Source organism: Molothrus ater, chromosome 16 (genome assembly GCF_012460135.2).
Source record: "Molothrus ater isolate BHLD 08-10-18 breed brown headed cowbird chromosome 16, BPBGC_Mater_1.1, whole genome shotgun sequence".
NCBI lineage: Eukaryota > Metazoa > Chordata > Aves > Passeriformes > Icteridae > Molothrus > Molothrus ater.
In genome coordinates, this window is record NC_050493.2 from 7,993,306 (window position 1) to 8,009,104 (window position 15,799).

At 50.0% G+C, this 15,799-nt stretch overlaps 1 protein-coding gene across 1 annotated transcript in view; it reads left to right on the forward strand.

Annotated features, from left to right (window-relative positions):
- The first annotated feature begins 9,257 nt into the window (after positions 1-9,257).
- Positions 9,258-15,799, forward strand: part of SYT17 (synaptotagmin 17) — a 35,331-nt gene continuing 28,789 nt past the window's right edge. Inside the window, exons 1-3 of the mRNA XM_036392830.2 lie at positions 9,258-9,320; positions 13,050-13,067; positions 14,348-14,496. Of these exons, the coding sequence (XP_036248723.1) occupies positions 9,306-9,320; positions 13,050-13,067; positions 14,348-14,496 (182 nt within the window). The 5' untranslated portion in view covers positions 9,258-9,305. The remainder of the gene's footprint in view (positions 9,321-13,049; positions 13,068-14,347; positions 14,497-15,799) is intronic.

Genomic DNA, 15,799 nt, shown 5'->3' on the forward strand with positions numbered 1-15,799 from the left:
CATTCCTCTATTTCTGTTGCAAAAGACTTCTCTGTGCTCTGCAATGCATTTAGGAATATATTCCTACTGCTTCTTGGAAGTTCTCCTAGGACCACGTTTAGGCATAAAAGCATCAGCAAATGAACAGGCACATTACAGATTTTTTCTTCATTTAAATTGGCTGTGCAGGCTTGGCTTCTATGGGAGCGATTTTCAGGAACCCTGAATTCTGTGCAGTTCTCACCTCTGGGTCTGTTTGCTGCCCAAGAAGTGACTGATGGGGATATGAGTGTGTTTTCTGAGCATCTCTTTATGTCATGTCCCGTGTGAAGCTTGTTGAAGTGTGTTTCAAAAAAGAGAAACTTGCTACTCATAGGGACTGTGAATCATGGGCACTTCTCCAAAAAATATTTCTGCACAGAGCCTGTATGTTTTCCCCAGGAGCCACTTGAGCTCAGCAGTCATTCAGGCCCTACCAAAAATAATGACATCTCCTGAATAGTAAAAGAAAAGGGGGAGTGGGGAGGAGAACAGCACAGTACACTCTGAGAAAGCACCAGGCCCATTTCTTGCCTTTTATTTCAGTGTGGTGTTTTCCAGAGTGCTGTGAACAGACCCTGTTGGCACAGGGTGGATGGGGCAGTGCTTGAGAAGCATCAGGCTTCTCTGTGTCCTCACTGCTGCACTGACAGATGGATGATTAAGTAAAGCGAACTGGCACTCAGTTGTAGCTTCTGCTGTGGGAACCCTGAAGATCTTGGTAAGAATTTGGCAAATTGTCCATTTTCAAATCTCTCAGGAGTCTGACTTGTTCAGGAATGAAGGAAGTCTTGGCCAAAGCTCTGTGTGTGACTAAGGATGAGTTTTGTCTGACAGTCTGTCTATCTCCTGGCTCCCTGAGTGCTGCCTGCCTTGAAATGCAGACTCTCCACGATGTGCTGCACCTGGCTGGGGGCACCAGTTCCAGCAGAGCAGCAGCAATGCAACTTTTCTGTGGCACAAACCCCTTGCATTTTACAGATGCCTCTTAAAATGTTCCCACTTCCAGTTCCATTACATGACTTTCAGACATGGTGAGTGCATGAGGGAGGGACAGAGGGAGACTGGTAGCAAAACACACTGACTTCTGTGGTTTGCTCCTTGAAAATGCTACTAGTGCTCCAGGAAACCGTATAAATCTTGTGTGCAGAGCTTGTGTGCACAGCAGCGTTTTAAATTTGCCTCTTGAAATCATTTTCATTACCCAAAGGGTGTATAGGGGCATATAACGAGCTTTTAACACTCAATTCTTCAAGGAAGAATTGTTATGGCCTTCTAAAACGATCCCTGTGTTAAGTGGCAATTAAGAACTAATTATAATGAGATGCTGTTGGATGAAATTAGTATCTGACTTAGAATGGCAACAGAGACATCAGTAGATAAGCTGGAGGGGAGATGGTGGGAGGAAGGGGTAAGGAGGGAAGGCAGCAGGTCCACGGCAAGGAGGGACAGGAGATCACCCTGGGGAACATGGTCACTACCTGGGTGGTCATCAGATCAGCCCTCAATGACGGTGTTTCTGAGGGAGAACCATGAGATTTGCATGAACTTTTTCAGCTAAAGCTGTCAGGGCTTGTAACTCTTGTGGAAGATAAGGTGTGAGCCCTGCTTCCTGCCTCTGAAATGCCAGCTGGTGAAAGTGCTGCTCACCTGGCTCTGGCAGCTGGAGGGACTGTGAAAAAGGGTCATTTCAGTGGTGAAATTTATCTCTTTGGCTGATAAGACCTTCATAGTGAGACTTTCACTTCAAAGGGCTCTGGCAGTGTAGCAGTTTGAGTATCTGTTTGCCTGACTGCCACTGGAGTAGCTGTATGTGAAGTGCACAGGTATTTTATTTGTATAAAACTGCTCACTCTCAGAGGTCAGCAAACACAGCTACCCCAGAAACTTTCAAGTTGCAGAGCAGAAGGTTAATTTTGAGTGAATAAGTTGTTTCTCTGATTGAACACAGGACCCTGCACACACCACAGTATGCTGTCCTGACTGCTCTGGCACATTTGTCCCTTGAGAGCACCTAGGGCTTGTTTTCAGCAGATCTCCCTGATCCAGGCTCACAGAGGGAGCAGGCCCTTGCAGAGAGGGGAGCAGATGGATGCCTCCTTTCTCTGTCCTGCTCAGTATTTTCATAACCTTTCAATGGCATCCCTGTGGAATGGGGACAAGATGGCAGTCACGTGCTGGCCACAGCCACTCCGGCTCTCCAGTGGGGCAGGAAGCTGGGATGAGATCAGATTTACTTTTGTCCCTTTTCTGCTTGGAAACTTATTTGTGTTGCTAACGAGGTCCCCAGTCCAATGCTGTAAAAGGGATGCTGCAGGGAGGAGGAGGAGTAAGCTTCCTCCCTTGGGAGAGGGCAAAGCAGGCCTTGACTCGTATAAACTGCTTTGCTGGGCCAGTGGAAAGAGTCTGTCACCCATCATGGCAGGGGACACAGACTGGGCTGTTGGCACAGTGGGATGAGGTGCAGGGAGGGGCTGGGCCCACACTAGGACATGGCTCAGGAGCTGGGGCATCTTCCCTGACAGCATTGCTGCATCAGCTGCGAGGCTCTGGCACATTCTGGGGCAGGAACATAACACACAACTGCCCGTGTAATGCAAGGAGCACCCCCAAGATCAAAAGGGTTCCCATCTGATCTGTAAGAGCAGGGTTTTCAGTCAGACACCCAGGGGAACTCCCAGCAGCAAGGAAGAATGTTTTCACCTGGATTTTAGCAGACTTTTGCATAGGAGCCTGGCTCAGTCTGCAATGAAATAAGGTTTGCCTTCCAAACTCGGCTCTGAATGGCAGAGCACGGTGTGTGGGTAGTGATTTTGGTTTCCATTAATGTCCAATTAAGAGATTCCTTGGGAGAAGGAAATTTTAATTTGGAAAGGACTCAGTTCATCTATATTGATTGCATTTAGCTGGATTTGCAGCCTCCCTCCTCAGCAGAGCTGTGTCCCACTGAAAACGCTGCAGGGTAAATGCATAGGATGGAGAGGAGGGAAAGAATTCAACAACAGAAACACACAGGTGAAACCAGGTCCTTTCAAGGCAGAAATATTCAGGAATTCCATTTATTTCTCAGCTACAGCACTGCAGTGCTTTAGAATGCAAATTGCCCCTTTAGCCCACCAAGTTTAGCTCTACTGCATGATACAGTATTTTGCACATCTGCTTAATGAGATGTGCAGAATGGGAAAACCAGATGTAATGGTCTCTGCTGCTGTGAGGAGATGACTGGAAACAGAACCTTTTGTCATAAAAACAGTCATGCCCTTCTGAACCTGTTGAATTCTGAAGCTGTCTTGGGCATATTTTTGCAAATCATGATTTGGTATTTGCAGCTGAATGATCCTGAACATGATCTTGTAGCTGTTCCTTTGCAGCTCAGAAGTGGGCTTTGCTGCTGTTGATACTGTTTTTTTCCAAAAAAATTAAGCAATCTCTATTTTTCTGTTTTTAATTTGTTTCATAATTTAAAAGCTTTTCTCTTATGAGCTATATTTAAATGGTTTTGGATAACTTTTCCTGTATTTCACAGCTGCATGACCCAGGGCTCAGTTATAAAGCCTTGCTGATTCAGTTGAAGAAATGTGCTTGACCACATCTGTTTCTGTGTTAATTTACATCTCTAAGCCACTGCTGGAAAGGAAAAACCTGTAAATTCTAATTCCTTCCCTGTCCACTTTCTAGGTTTGATGTAGTTTTTAATGCTCCTATGAATATGAATTGTGGCTTGCCAAATTAGTGTGAATTAAATGGGAAGAGTCATAGCACAGTTATTCAAACCACTTCCAGGGGATGAGACTCTTCTTCTAAAATAAGTCATCCACGAGTCTGTAACACAACCAAAGCTCTCAGCATTTATTTTACAACTGTTCCTGAGTTTCAGAGAGATGATGTTGAGACAGACTTTGCCTTATTCTATAAAATCCACACTCTGGCCTTTTTAGAAGATATTATCTTATTTTTTAGGGTGGGCACCTCAAAGTATCTTGAGTACCTTTATCTGTAAAGCACCTTGAAGCCTGATTTCTGCCCCATTTGAGGAGCCCCTTCACCAGGATCACACTCAATCTCCACATCTGCAGCTCCCACCCAGCTCCTCTTGGTGGAATTGACTCTCATTCCACTGAGTTTGTCTTCCTGAGAAACAGGGACACTGCTTGGCTTCACACTGATGCTCCTTGTTTCTCACTCATTAAACTGAAAAAAATATGAAGTAGAAATTTACTTCCAAAATAGAGCTGTCTTCCTTAGGAATTTGCTTCAGTGGGGACTGTGAGATATTCTCTCTGTAATGATTTATATTACAAAAATAGCTCTGCCCTATGTCTGCAAACAGTTAGAAATGTGAGCCTGGAAAAGCAATCTAGCAGCTAACTCCTCAGCCCTACAGCTTAAATAAACCAGTCATAAACAAAATGAATTACAAAAGTAACTGAAGAACTAAACTTCCCTATAAATACAGCGTTCTCTCCTCGGAAGTCTGAAAATACTCTAGGCTTTTTAGCCTGACCCAAAGCCTGCTGTATCCAAGATTTTCTGGCCTCAAAGCGGGGATTGAGTTCCAGAGCAGCAGAGTTTCAGTGGCTCTGTGCCTCCTCCCTGCTGAGGCTGTGCAGGGGGACCCTGCGAGCCACAGGTCACGGAGCTCCCATCCCCACTGCAAAACGAGGTCCTCGAAAGAGCACGACCTCCAATTCCTATTTATACCCCTGACCTCGCAGTGCCCGTGCTCCTTCCACACGACCTCCAATTCCTATTTATACCCCTGACCTCGCAGTGCCCGTGCTCCTTCCACACGCCCTGCTGAGCCACTCGCTCACACCAGTGACACCGTGTGAAGGCACCGAGGGCTCTCGAATGGAGCGTGAGCTCACTGGGCGGTGGCAGCTCCCTCCGGGGACAGCTTTCCTTCGAGCAGGAACTTGCATTGGAGCGCTCGGTGCAATAACACACGGTGCTTGCTTCCTCGGAGCCCGCATGCCCTTTGGCTGTGGTTTTTATCTCTGTTTACTATTGAAAAAGCTTTAGCAGATTATGCTGTGTCATTCAGTTCCCTGCCAGAGTGCATGTCAGAGAAACTAGAAAGTGTGTGAGTGCAAAAAAAGTAGCTGTAATTTTTTGTGGCACAGGCAAGGTCATTACAAATTATATGAGGCAATGAGGATGTGAGGATCTTAGATCAAATTTAACTGTTTTATCTGGAGACTTAAGAAAAGAGAAAAATGTGCTTTTTACTGATATTACCAATTAGGGAGCTGCCAGGTGGCCATTTAATAACCCAGATGTGCTCCAGGATGCAGCATCAGCAGAGGCTGTTTGTGCAGTGAAGCAGGGGAGAGCTTTCCAGGGCACAGCACCAGGCAGCTCCTCCTGGCTAGGGGTGTGACTGGGGTCTGGGAGATGTGACAAGAGAGGGAGCCCAGGGTGGAAAATGCCAATACATAAGGGGATGAGAGCTTAGGAAAATTGCAGAGAAGAAGGAAAATGCAATGAAAGAAGGAAATACAATGAAATCTACAGAGCAGTTGTCCCCTGGCAATGGTGCCCTGACTCCACATCACACAGACTCACAGGTGTCCCTGGTGCTGCTGGGCTGACTTAGAGGCAGCTGAGACCAAAGGCTGTGTGAGTCATGGAAATGGGTTGTAGCACCTTCCCCTTTTGTCACTAGCTGGAATATGTGTCTGTCACACTGATGTCAGCCCAGTTCCTGCTGGAAACTGCATCATCACTGGCACAAGATCAGCTGCTGTGACTCTCTCATGCCTCAAGGGACCAGAGCCTGAGACAGAGGCACTGGAGCCCAGGCTTCTTGCTGATCCCTGAAGTACACCAGGAATGATGTAGGGGAAGGGGGTAACCTTCCATTACACACTGAGCTGTCTGGGCATGATGCCCAGTGAGAATTTGGGAGAAAGGATTGAAGGGAGCAGCACGTAAGCCTGGGAGGCAGCCAGCAGGGTTGAGCTTGCAGCTTTGCCATCAGCAGGAGGCACAGAGCTCAGCTCAGCTCAGCTCAGGCACTCCCTGCCCCTGCCATGGAGTCAGTCATAGAGCTGGAATAAATACAGGTCCCTGTGGCAAAGCCAAAGCTAATCCTTGTTGCTGACACACTGGGAGGGGAGTAGTAGGGAACAGTCCTGCTCCTTATTGCCAGAACTTCTTGAATAAAACCACCTGGACTTGCCCCTGCAGAGTACAAACCCAAGGCAGAAAAAAAGCCTCAAAATCACACAAGGAAAGAAACTGCATTGCCATGAAGCCTGTAAAGAGAAAAATGTTGCTAGAGATGGTCCTGAAGAGTTAATTGCAGGTACATTTATTGGAGGGATGCTGCTGAAAGGAAATGAAGTCAATTCTGTAATGACAAGAGGAGCTGGACCTTTATCAGCTGACACCAGCAGTGGGGAAGCACCAGCTACAGTGGCTTGCCATTTATAAAAACATCTGGAGATAAGCAGCTTATTTTTTGGCAGAGTGGCAGCTGGCTATTCCAGCAGGCTCAAGTTGTGGTAATAAGGATTTGGCAAAAGAACAGGAGAGGAAGACACCTCATCTTAAGCTTGCATAGCCTCTGTTCCTCTTGCTTGCCCCTTGCAGCAGAAATCACTGGCAACTGCTTTAGTAGGATTCAAATGGAAATGCTCAGAAATAGCCATCAGATTGCCTTCCTTTGCTTTCTTTACTTTTTCAGAGTGATGCTCTTTTCTCTTAACTTTCAGGCACAAAGAGGCTGAAAGTCTTTGGGTAGGTTTGGGCATGGCATGGCATTTTGAACACCAACGTCCCAGGTTTGGTTGGTCTGGGAAGCTGCTGAGCTGATTTGCTGTGCTGGAAGTAGATTTTGCTGCTTGCTGGGCTGGTTGTAATGATTTGAGTGCGTGCTTTGGATGGAGCTGATGTTATTCCCAGTGTGTATTAGTAAGAATAAAAATCTGCCATAAAATCATGTTCTGCAAAAGCAGTATTCATTTCCTCGTTTTCTGCTTAAAAAATCCTGCATTTGCAAGCCTGGCCATCTGCATCACAGCCATTACATGTGGGAAGTATGGAATGTGTCTTATCACACACAGAGCGTGCACAGCAAAGGACATCCAAAGGTTATGTTGTCATCACGTCAAATGGATCTGTTTATTCTGAGTGCTGGAGGAGCAGAGCTTAATCAGAGCATCAGCCATATGCAGATTTGAAATTAGATTTTACAATAACCACCTGTCTACTGTTTTGAATCCTTGTCATATTCCTTGGGTTAGAGCTGTGCTTGCCTAGTGAATGGGTGTGCTGGGAGAAAACCATCTAAAAGCCTTCATGCCATGATGTAAAAAGCACTTAAATGCATGTATATGTATGAGTGTGCAAGGGAGCACATGTATCTCATGGCTTTGTGCTACAAGCTGCTACCAAAGCATGTGAAGGGGAAAAGAGGGCATTCCTTTCATGTAAAAATCAATAGTATTGGTGACTCCCCACATAAACTTCTTTTGCTCTTCTTTTTTGGCTCATAATTTTTGTATGTGTCAGCCAAAAAAGTCACTGTGAAGTGATGCAGCATTTGATCTTTATCTTCTGTAAGTTTTTAAAGGAATAAGTACAAACATGCACATAATGTTTGTGTAGTGCCTGCCACAGTTTTGTGACTCACAGCATTCTGCCTTCAAGGAGTCAAAAAAAAAAAGAAATCTGTCTGAAAGCTTAAGCCTCTCTCCTCATTATGTTGCAACATAAAAAAAAAGAAAATCTGTGCATTTGGTTATTGCAAGCTGCATCAAGGCAGTTGTGAAAAGAGCAACAATAGTCAAAGTAAAGGTTGACATTTTAAACACTGGCACTTAGAAAGAAGTGGAATAAAAAAGAATTGCAGAGCAAAAATTGACAAATAACTTGTACCACCACTTAATCATATGCTCAAAACCGCCTGAAACAAGCAAGCACTACAGCCTTTTTTCTTGCTTATCTCCACTGTGATAATTATTCTTCTAAAGCAGTAGCTGCTCTCCCTGGGGAAAACAGAGAGTTCATTTTTTTAAAAATTCAGAGTATTGGCCCTTCCCACGGAAGTCAATGGCAGTTTTTCATTGAATTCAACGAGAACTTAAAAGGCCCATTAAATGAGATCAGTAATGCAAGAGCTTTCCAAAGACATCCTGGCCCAGATGCTCCCTCCCTACCACAGGGAGCAGCAGTCACCAGTGTTCTCAGGCTGGCCAATGTCTGAAGCTGTAGTGTCCCCTTCTCCAGAGCAGGAGATGTTTTCAGCACTCACCACAGTGAACTGAAATGTGGTGACTCAGAGCTGTTTTGAGTCAGGGAGGTGCCCTGGCTGCCCAGCTGGGCTGAGGTGGAAGCTGCTGCCTCTCTGCCTCTGTCCAGGGTTTAGTGGGAATCAGCGTACCAGGAAAGTGCCAGAAGTGTAGCCTGAGCTTCCTCCAAAGCCGAGGACAGAAGCCTTTGTTTACACCAGGATGCTGGGAAGCCTCCAATTTGTGTGGCACCAAGGTGGTGATCAAGAGAAACGGCCGAAAAGCTGCGCTTTTCCTGTGCTTTCCCTTTCGAGAGTTTGACCTCAGGAATGTTTTGCTACTTGAGCTCTCCAGGTCCAACCACCCCCGTGGTGGGATTTGCCCATTGCTGGACCACGTTCCCTCCCACTCTGCCTCTGGCTGGACCCAACACATCAGGCAGGGGCAGGATGCTCACTGTGCTCTGTGGGTTACAAGCTCACTCCTCGCTCCAGCTCCTCGTCTCAGCTGGGGAAGGTGTGACTTTGTACGTTTTGACTTTGCTCATTCAAGCTCACAAAACAACCGCATCTGTCTTGAAACTCAGGTGTGCCTTCTCACCCAGCGAACTCTTCGCGGCAAAGCGCTGCTGTGAAATCGCTTTATCAGCCGCGGCCACCGCTCGCAGCTGCCCCGGCGCCTCCCGCGCCGTGTCCCGGGGGCCAGGAGGGCTTCGCATCCCTGAATTTCCGCGCGGGGCCCTCTGGAGGTCAGTGTTCGCCCGCGCTGCGGCGGACCTGTTGCGGGCCCGCGGAGGCTCCGCGGGCAGGGCCGGGCCGGGGGGAGCCGCCCGCCCGCTCGGAGCGCCGGCCCCGCGCCCGCCGCCCGCCCCATCGCCCGCGGGGGCGGCGGGGCCCGCGCTGCCGCTGCCGGTGCCGGTGGCGGTGCCTGCGCGGCCGCGGAGCCGCCGCTGCCCGGGGCCGGCCCCGTCCCCCCGCCCGGGGCGGTGCCGCTGCGGCGCGGGTGGGGCCGCGGGCGGAGGCGCCGTGCGCGCCCGCGGAGCCCCGCGGAGCCATGGCGTACATCCAGGTGCGTGCGGAGCGGGGCGGCGGCGCTCCCCGGGGATGGGGGGGTCTCTGGGGCGGCTGCGGGACGGGAGCGGGGCCCCCCCGTGCTCCGCGCCCGGTGCGGGTGCGCAACTTCGGGTTAACTTCTGGGGAGGAGTTCCCGGAGGCGACAGCAGCCCCCGGCGAGGGGCCAGGCGGGGCCGGGGCAGGAGCGGGGCCGGCAGCTGTTGATAGCGAGGCGCCGGGGCAGGAGAGGATCCCCGCGGGGCTGGCGAGCAGCCCTCGGGCCTCTCTTTGCTGGGGTAGCGGGATGGCCCCGGGGGCGAGGAAGCTCGTCCCGATCCCGCACAGGGACTTCTTGGAGGGAGGAGGATGCTGACCCCGCGGGCAGACTGGGATGCGATGGGGGCCCAGGCTGGGCACGGTCCGGCGGGCGGGGGGCACCGGCGGGGTGGGGGAGCTGCGGGGAGCCCGGGCTGCGCCGTGATGGATGGGCTCTGCCTGCACTGTGGGGCTGAATTTTTGTCAGGTTGATCAGACCCTGAGCGACCTCCGAGCCGCCCGCTTCCCAGCAATTGCCCCGAGCGCAGCCGCCCGCTTCGCGACGAACCCGAGCGGGGAGGGGGCATCTCCAGCCGGGCGGGCGCTGGTACCGACCCCGCTACCGACGCCACCCGTGCCCCGTCCCGCGGGGCCGTGTCCCCTCCGCCCGCCCCGCCGTGCCCCGCGCTGCCCTCCCTGAGCCGCCGCCGCCGCGGGGATGCTGAGGGAGCTGTCCCGGAGTCGGGCGGGAGCGGCCGCGGGTGGAGCCCGCCCGAGATGTCCTGCGAGGCTCGGGGCTCCCGGCGCCCCCCGGCTCGGCGGGGTCTCCAGTGGGGCCGGGCAGGCCTCCAGCAGCGCGGCCGTCGGGGCCCGTGGGTACAAGGCGGGGTGCGGAGCAGGGCATCAGCAGCACCCCGTTATCCCCACACCGGTGTCGGTCAAGGTGGGATGGTGGGGGGTGTGTGGCTGAGGGGACCGCACTGTCCCCAGGCTGCGCTGTTCACTGCCGATGGAGCTTGTGAGCCTTTCCTGGGGTGTCACCGTGATCTGTGACCGGCGAGGACCCCACCCTGCTGCGGCATCCCCGGGGGTACTGCCACGGTGGTTTGCTGTCACTGCTCTGAGGACCTGGCTGGGATTGGTGGCTCTCCTAACCTGGAGCAGGTAACCCCCACCCAGGGGCCCTGCAGCAGGTTGTGGAGATGGAGCCCTGCCCCCAGCCTCGCCCTTGGTGAGGGTTCACTCGTGCTGGAGACTCCCATCTGGCTTGTTCTGTGCTCGGCCAGTTGGGATGACGTGGCAGAGCATGATGGTGCCTGCCTGACCCTGGAGACTGAGCTGTTCTCCAGGGGTTGCTGAGCACATGGCAGCTGCTGTGCTCCTGGGCATCCCCAAGCTCCAGCCCACTGCTGCAGCCTTCCCCAAGCCCCTGTCCTTCCCCAGATCCCTGTTCTTCCCCAGACCCCTGTCCTTCCCCAGCCCTGCCCCTCATGCCTGGTGCCAGCGAGGTGGGTGCCCAGGTGGTCGTGTTTGCTTTCCTTTCATGGGCCCCTGCATTTCAGCTGCTGTTGACTTGTTTACCTCTCCAGCACTGTCACACTCAGTCCTTTACCCTGCCCTCCCATTTAGGGGTGGCCACAGGCTCGCTCTGTCCCAGTACTATGGGACAGCTCTGTCGCCTCGGGGTGGCCGTGTCCCCTCGGGATGGCTGTGTGCCCTCAGGATGGTTCTGTGCCCTTGGGGTGGCCGTGTCCCCTCAGGATGCCTGTGTGCCCTCGGGATGCCTGTGTGCCCTCGGGAAGGTTCTGTCCCCTCGGGGTGGCCGTGTCCCCTCGGGGTGGCCGTGTCCCCTAGGGATGCCTGTGTGCCCTTGGGGTGCCTGTGTGCCCTCAGGATGGTTCTGTGCCCCCAGGATGGCTGTGTCCCCTCGGGGTGGCCGTGTCCCCTCGGGATGGCTGTGTCCCCTAGGGATGCCTGTGTGCCCTTGGGGTGCCTGTGTGCCCTCAGGATGGTTCTGTGCCCCCAGGGTGGCTGTGTCCCCTAGGGATGCCTGTGTGCCCTTGGAGTGCCTGTGTGCCCTCAGGATGGTTCTGTGCCCCCAGGATGGCTGTGTCCCCTCGGGGTGGCCATGTCCCCTCGGGATGCCTGTGTGCCCTAGGGATGCCTGTGTGCCCTTGGGGTGCCTGTGTCCCCTCAGGATGGTTCTGTGCCCCCAGGATGGCTGTGTCCCCTCGAGCTGGTGGCACACAGGGCTGGCCTCCTGTGACCCGTGGTGGCCAGGAGGGCTCTGGGCTCTGAGCCTGCCGTGTCCCTGTGGGCTGTTTGGAAAATCCCTCTCTTTGTGTGACACGTGCTCGGCCTTCGATCGCGTGGCACCGGTCCAGCCGCTTTGTTTTAGAGCAATTTAAATATCCTCCTTGCAGCTCTGCTAAACCACTGGAGCTTTGGCTGCAACTTTGCATTAATAAGGAATGATAAAGCCCTTTTAGCCATTTAGCATTTTCTTAAACAGCTGGCCCATGGGTATCTGTAATCACTGTCTTGTCTCATTGCACCACAGCTCTTCTAGTCTTTTAACTGCTCCTAACAAGTGCTGGCTTTTTTGACAAGCACTGGCTTCCAAGAAATTTAAAAGGAAGGCTTGCACCAAAACGTGGTCCATGGCAAGAGTTCCTGGAACTAAAGGCAACTTCTGCATCCCAGCTTCTTCAGAAAAGGCTGTTTGTGTCATGTCATGAGTGTGAAGCTAGGAACCAATTTCTACATTTGGAAGAGTAGGATGGAGAGTTTTGTGGGTTTTTTTTGGTATTGCTTTGTTCTGTGGTTTTTGTATTGGTTTGGTGCTTATTTTAGGGGTTCCCCATATACAAAGACAGCCAGGGCATATAGGAAACTCTTAGACATTATCAAGGGAATGCAATAGATAAGACATTTCAGCAGGTATCAGAAATGCTACTGAGTCTCCAAAGGAAATGGGTCCATTATATAAGTAAATAAAGTTCCAAGGGTGGCTTTGTGAATAAAAAACTGGTTTGTGATGCCTTCTTCCTTTGCTGTAGATTTTCCCTGCGCCTTGGGGGAGTTGTCTGCAGTGCAGATTTTTGAATGGGAGTGTGGGACTCAAGCCTTTAACTTCTGTTGTTTGTGTTCTTCAGTTCACATCTGAGGATTAGGCTGAAGGTGCCCAGAGATGTGTATGCAATGGAGAGTATTCAGTCTGTACCTCTTCCTAGAAATGTTGCTTTAGTGAGTTGGCATTGGAACTCCATTGATATGGGCTGAATGTGCAGAAAAGCCTTTTTTTCCTGCTGAAAAATTTGGATATGGTTTGCTGTCAGCAGCAAGAAGTTGGTGCAATTAGAGTCAGGTTACTAAAGAAAACAAAATAAGTGGTTGCATGTGATACCCATTAGCAAGAAGCAATGAGCAGGATTTTCATGCTTCAGAATGGGTTTGGGAGTTTTGATTGTGGGAAGGGAGGAGCAGAAGGAGCTTTGTAGAGAAGGATTGGAAATGGCAGAAGCTGATGCCCAGTCAGACCTCTCCTTCCTCTAACATCTACAAGGTACTGCCTTGCCAGAAATTCAAACTCATCCCAGACTGGAGCATGTCATGGCAGAAAATTTAAAGTTGTTTGAGCATTGCTAACTTGTTGTTGTCTTTTTCATTCTGTTCCCCTTTGCTTCATCGTGAATGTCTAAAAGGACAGTTGGAACCAATAAATGAGGTGAGTTAATCTGATGATTCACTCCCCGCTCTGTCTCCTTGCTCCATCCTGAGGGGATTGTCTCGTGTTTTCTGACTCTTTACTGATGTCCTAGATATAAGTAATGCACTATATTTTGGGCTGGTAATTTTTTGGTTTGCAGTGCCCAGATTTTGTTTATGGAAAAAAATGTGTGTTTTACTGTAGCAAAAAGCCATGTTCCTATGAAGCTTTCTCTGCAGACCAGGTTCCTCTGAGGAAACCCCTCCACATGGTCCACACTCATGAATACTGCAAATGTCTGGAGTATTTTGGGGAGATAACTAAGGAGAATCTCTCATACACTTTATTTCTGCAGTTTCTCAGGAGCATCTCAAGGTCACATACACTTGTAAAGCAGTTTGACCTGGGTGCAGGTGCTGTACCCTTGTGGCTCTGTGTCTCCTACAGAGCCCTTGTGCTGCTTAATGAGCCCTCTCATGAACAGCAGGAATTGGGGCTGGTGTGGGTGGGAAATGAGCTGAGGTTTGGCTCTCTGCTCCTCTCCAAGCAGAGCTTTGAAGTGGGGGGAAGGCTGTGGGGATGGTGTGGAAATGGGAACACAGGATGCTGCTGCTCCACTGGGGAGCTGACAAGCACTGGTACAAGTGGTGCTGCCAGGAACCTAAGAAATGAGACACTCTTCTGGGTCAACCATTCTTCTAAAAGACATCATTGATGGTTCTTCATTAAATTAATCATGGTAGCAGAGCAGAAGCGTGAGGATAGTGCGCTCTGGCTAATCCATTTTACTGGTGAGTTTGTTGGGCTGTAATGTTCCATGTGTATGGATTGTACAAATATTACTGGGACATCTACAGGGATGAAATGTGTTCACATTGCTGTGTTAATTAAATAGATCCTTGCTGGATTAAATTGAAGCTTTCACTTACCTTCTGGTTTTAATTCCTTCTGTTGTATGTTTGCTGATCTATTAGATTGTTGATGTGTGTGGAGGAATATGCATGTTTCCACTCCAACATATTGCTGTGCCATAGTGCTTTGTAAATCACCCTCTTGCCAACCTACATAATAATACATTGCTACTAGAGGGGAAAATACCTGCAGAGAATGCTTATTTTCCTGCCTTGTTATGGCATCATGGGGTTGGGCTGGTAACTGCATAGCACTTGTCTGTTGGTATAGATGAAATAAATACAGTTCTTAATGCTCTGTTGCAGAAACACGAATACAGCTGAGTGTTTTTTCTTAATAGCTATTGATGGGCTGTAATCTTGTGCTTTGGTTTGCCATGGCTGCAGGGTCTGCTTGCTCGCCTCTCGGATCTCTTGCTGTGCCGCTGGACTTGCAGGAATTGTTGTCAGAAGTGTTTTGACTGTAGCTGTTGCCAAACAAATGAAGATGAAGTTGAAATCCTGGGACCTTTTCCTGCTCAAACTCCAGCCTGGCTGTAAGTTTAGATGCACGATTTCCTAGCTTTAACCAAGAGTAGGTCAGCTCAGCTGTGATGAGAGGATTGATATGAATTGCAATGGGACACTCAGAGGATGCCACTTAGAGAGCAGGAACCTCCTGAGGGTGGGAATGCAGGCTACTCCTGGCATGGTGAAAAGGGCAGCTCTGTTAACTCAAATAGCAAGGTTAGTCTTTGTAAAATCCATTAATGATGGGTAGGACAGAAGTTGTTTTGTAAGCTGGCATAACAATAACAACTGGTTTAGCTGTGCCTCCTTCTCTAAAGATGCCTTTCATCTTCAGTCCTATTTCCTCTTCAAATGGACCAACCCTTTGGAGCACTTCAGCTTGGCTGAAATGCTGATGAGGTTGTTTAGAAATACTTTCTTATCTTAGCATGAAGGTGGTTATCATATAGGCAGATGAAAGGCATGGCTCCTATGTGCTCTGAAGGGGAAATTCATTTAAAGTTTCATTCAGCAGGACTTGATCTCCTGAGTCACCATAGTACTCATCAGAATTTCTTCTCAAATCATTAAAGAACCACAGCACTGGGTCTTATCTGGAGCTTTGATTGGTTGCTTGGTGTGTTTGCAAATCCACTGCAAAGGAAGTCAGTGAAGTCTTCCCTCTTTTACTCCCTCTCAGTCAGGAGTCTGCAGCACAGAGGTGACCCTGTGGAGGCAGCAGTGGAACCAGGGAGGGAGCAGAGCTCTCTGGTGTTTTAGTGGCTGTTTTGTCAGCTGGGCTGGGCTTTGTGGAGCAGACCATTTGATGGACATTGCTTCAGCATGTCCAGAACTTGTGGCACAGGAGAGGCCTGCTCAGTGCATCCTGTGATGCTCAGGCTTTGGTACCTGGGCACTGAGGCACTCAGGTAATTTTATCTACTGCTGTGAGTCTGTGCTGTTGTTCTGTGTCAGCTCTGGAAGGGTCATGTCTTGGTGCTGCATTAAATAAATTTTCTCATGTTTAAATCTCAGTCTTGTCCACATACTCTTTTGAATTCAGGTAGAAGAGCAGGGTGGTAATTAATACTGAAGCAATAAAAATAGAGCTGTTCAGGATGTGTTAGAGTGGTTTTTAGATGTGGAGCAGCATATTTAAGAGTCTGATATATGCTCAGAAACTGATTCACCTGCAATTAATGGGGAATGGAAACAAAATCAATGCTAAATAGGAAAGCATCACGCACAGGAGAGCACAGTGATGAGGCTGCAGTATTGGACGTGGAGAGATTGGTGCAGGAGCAATTACATCTTGGGAACAAGTAGCTGGGCTTGTGGGGAGAGGGTGAT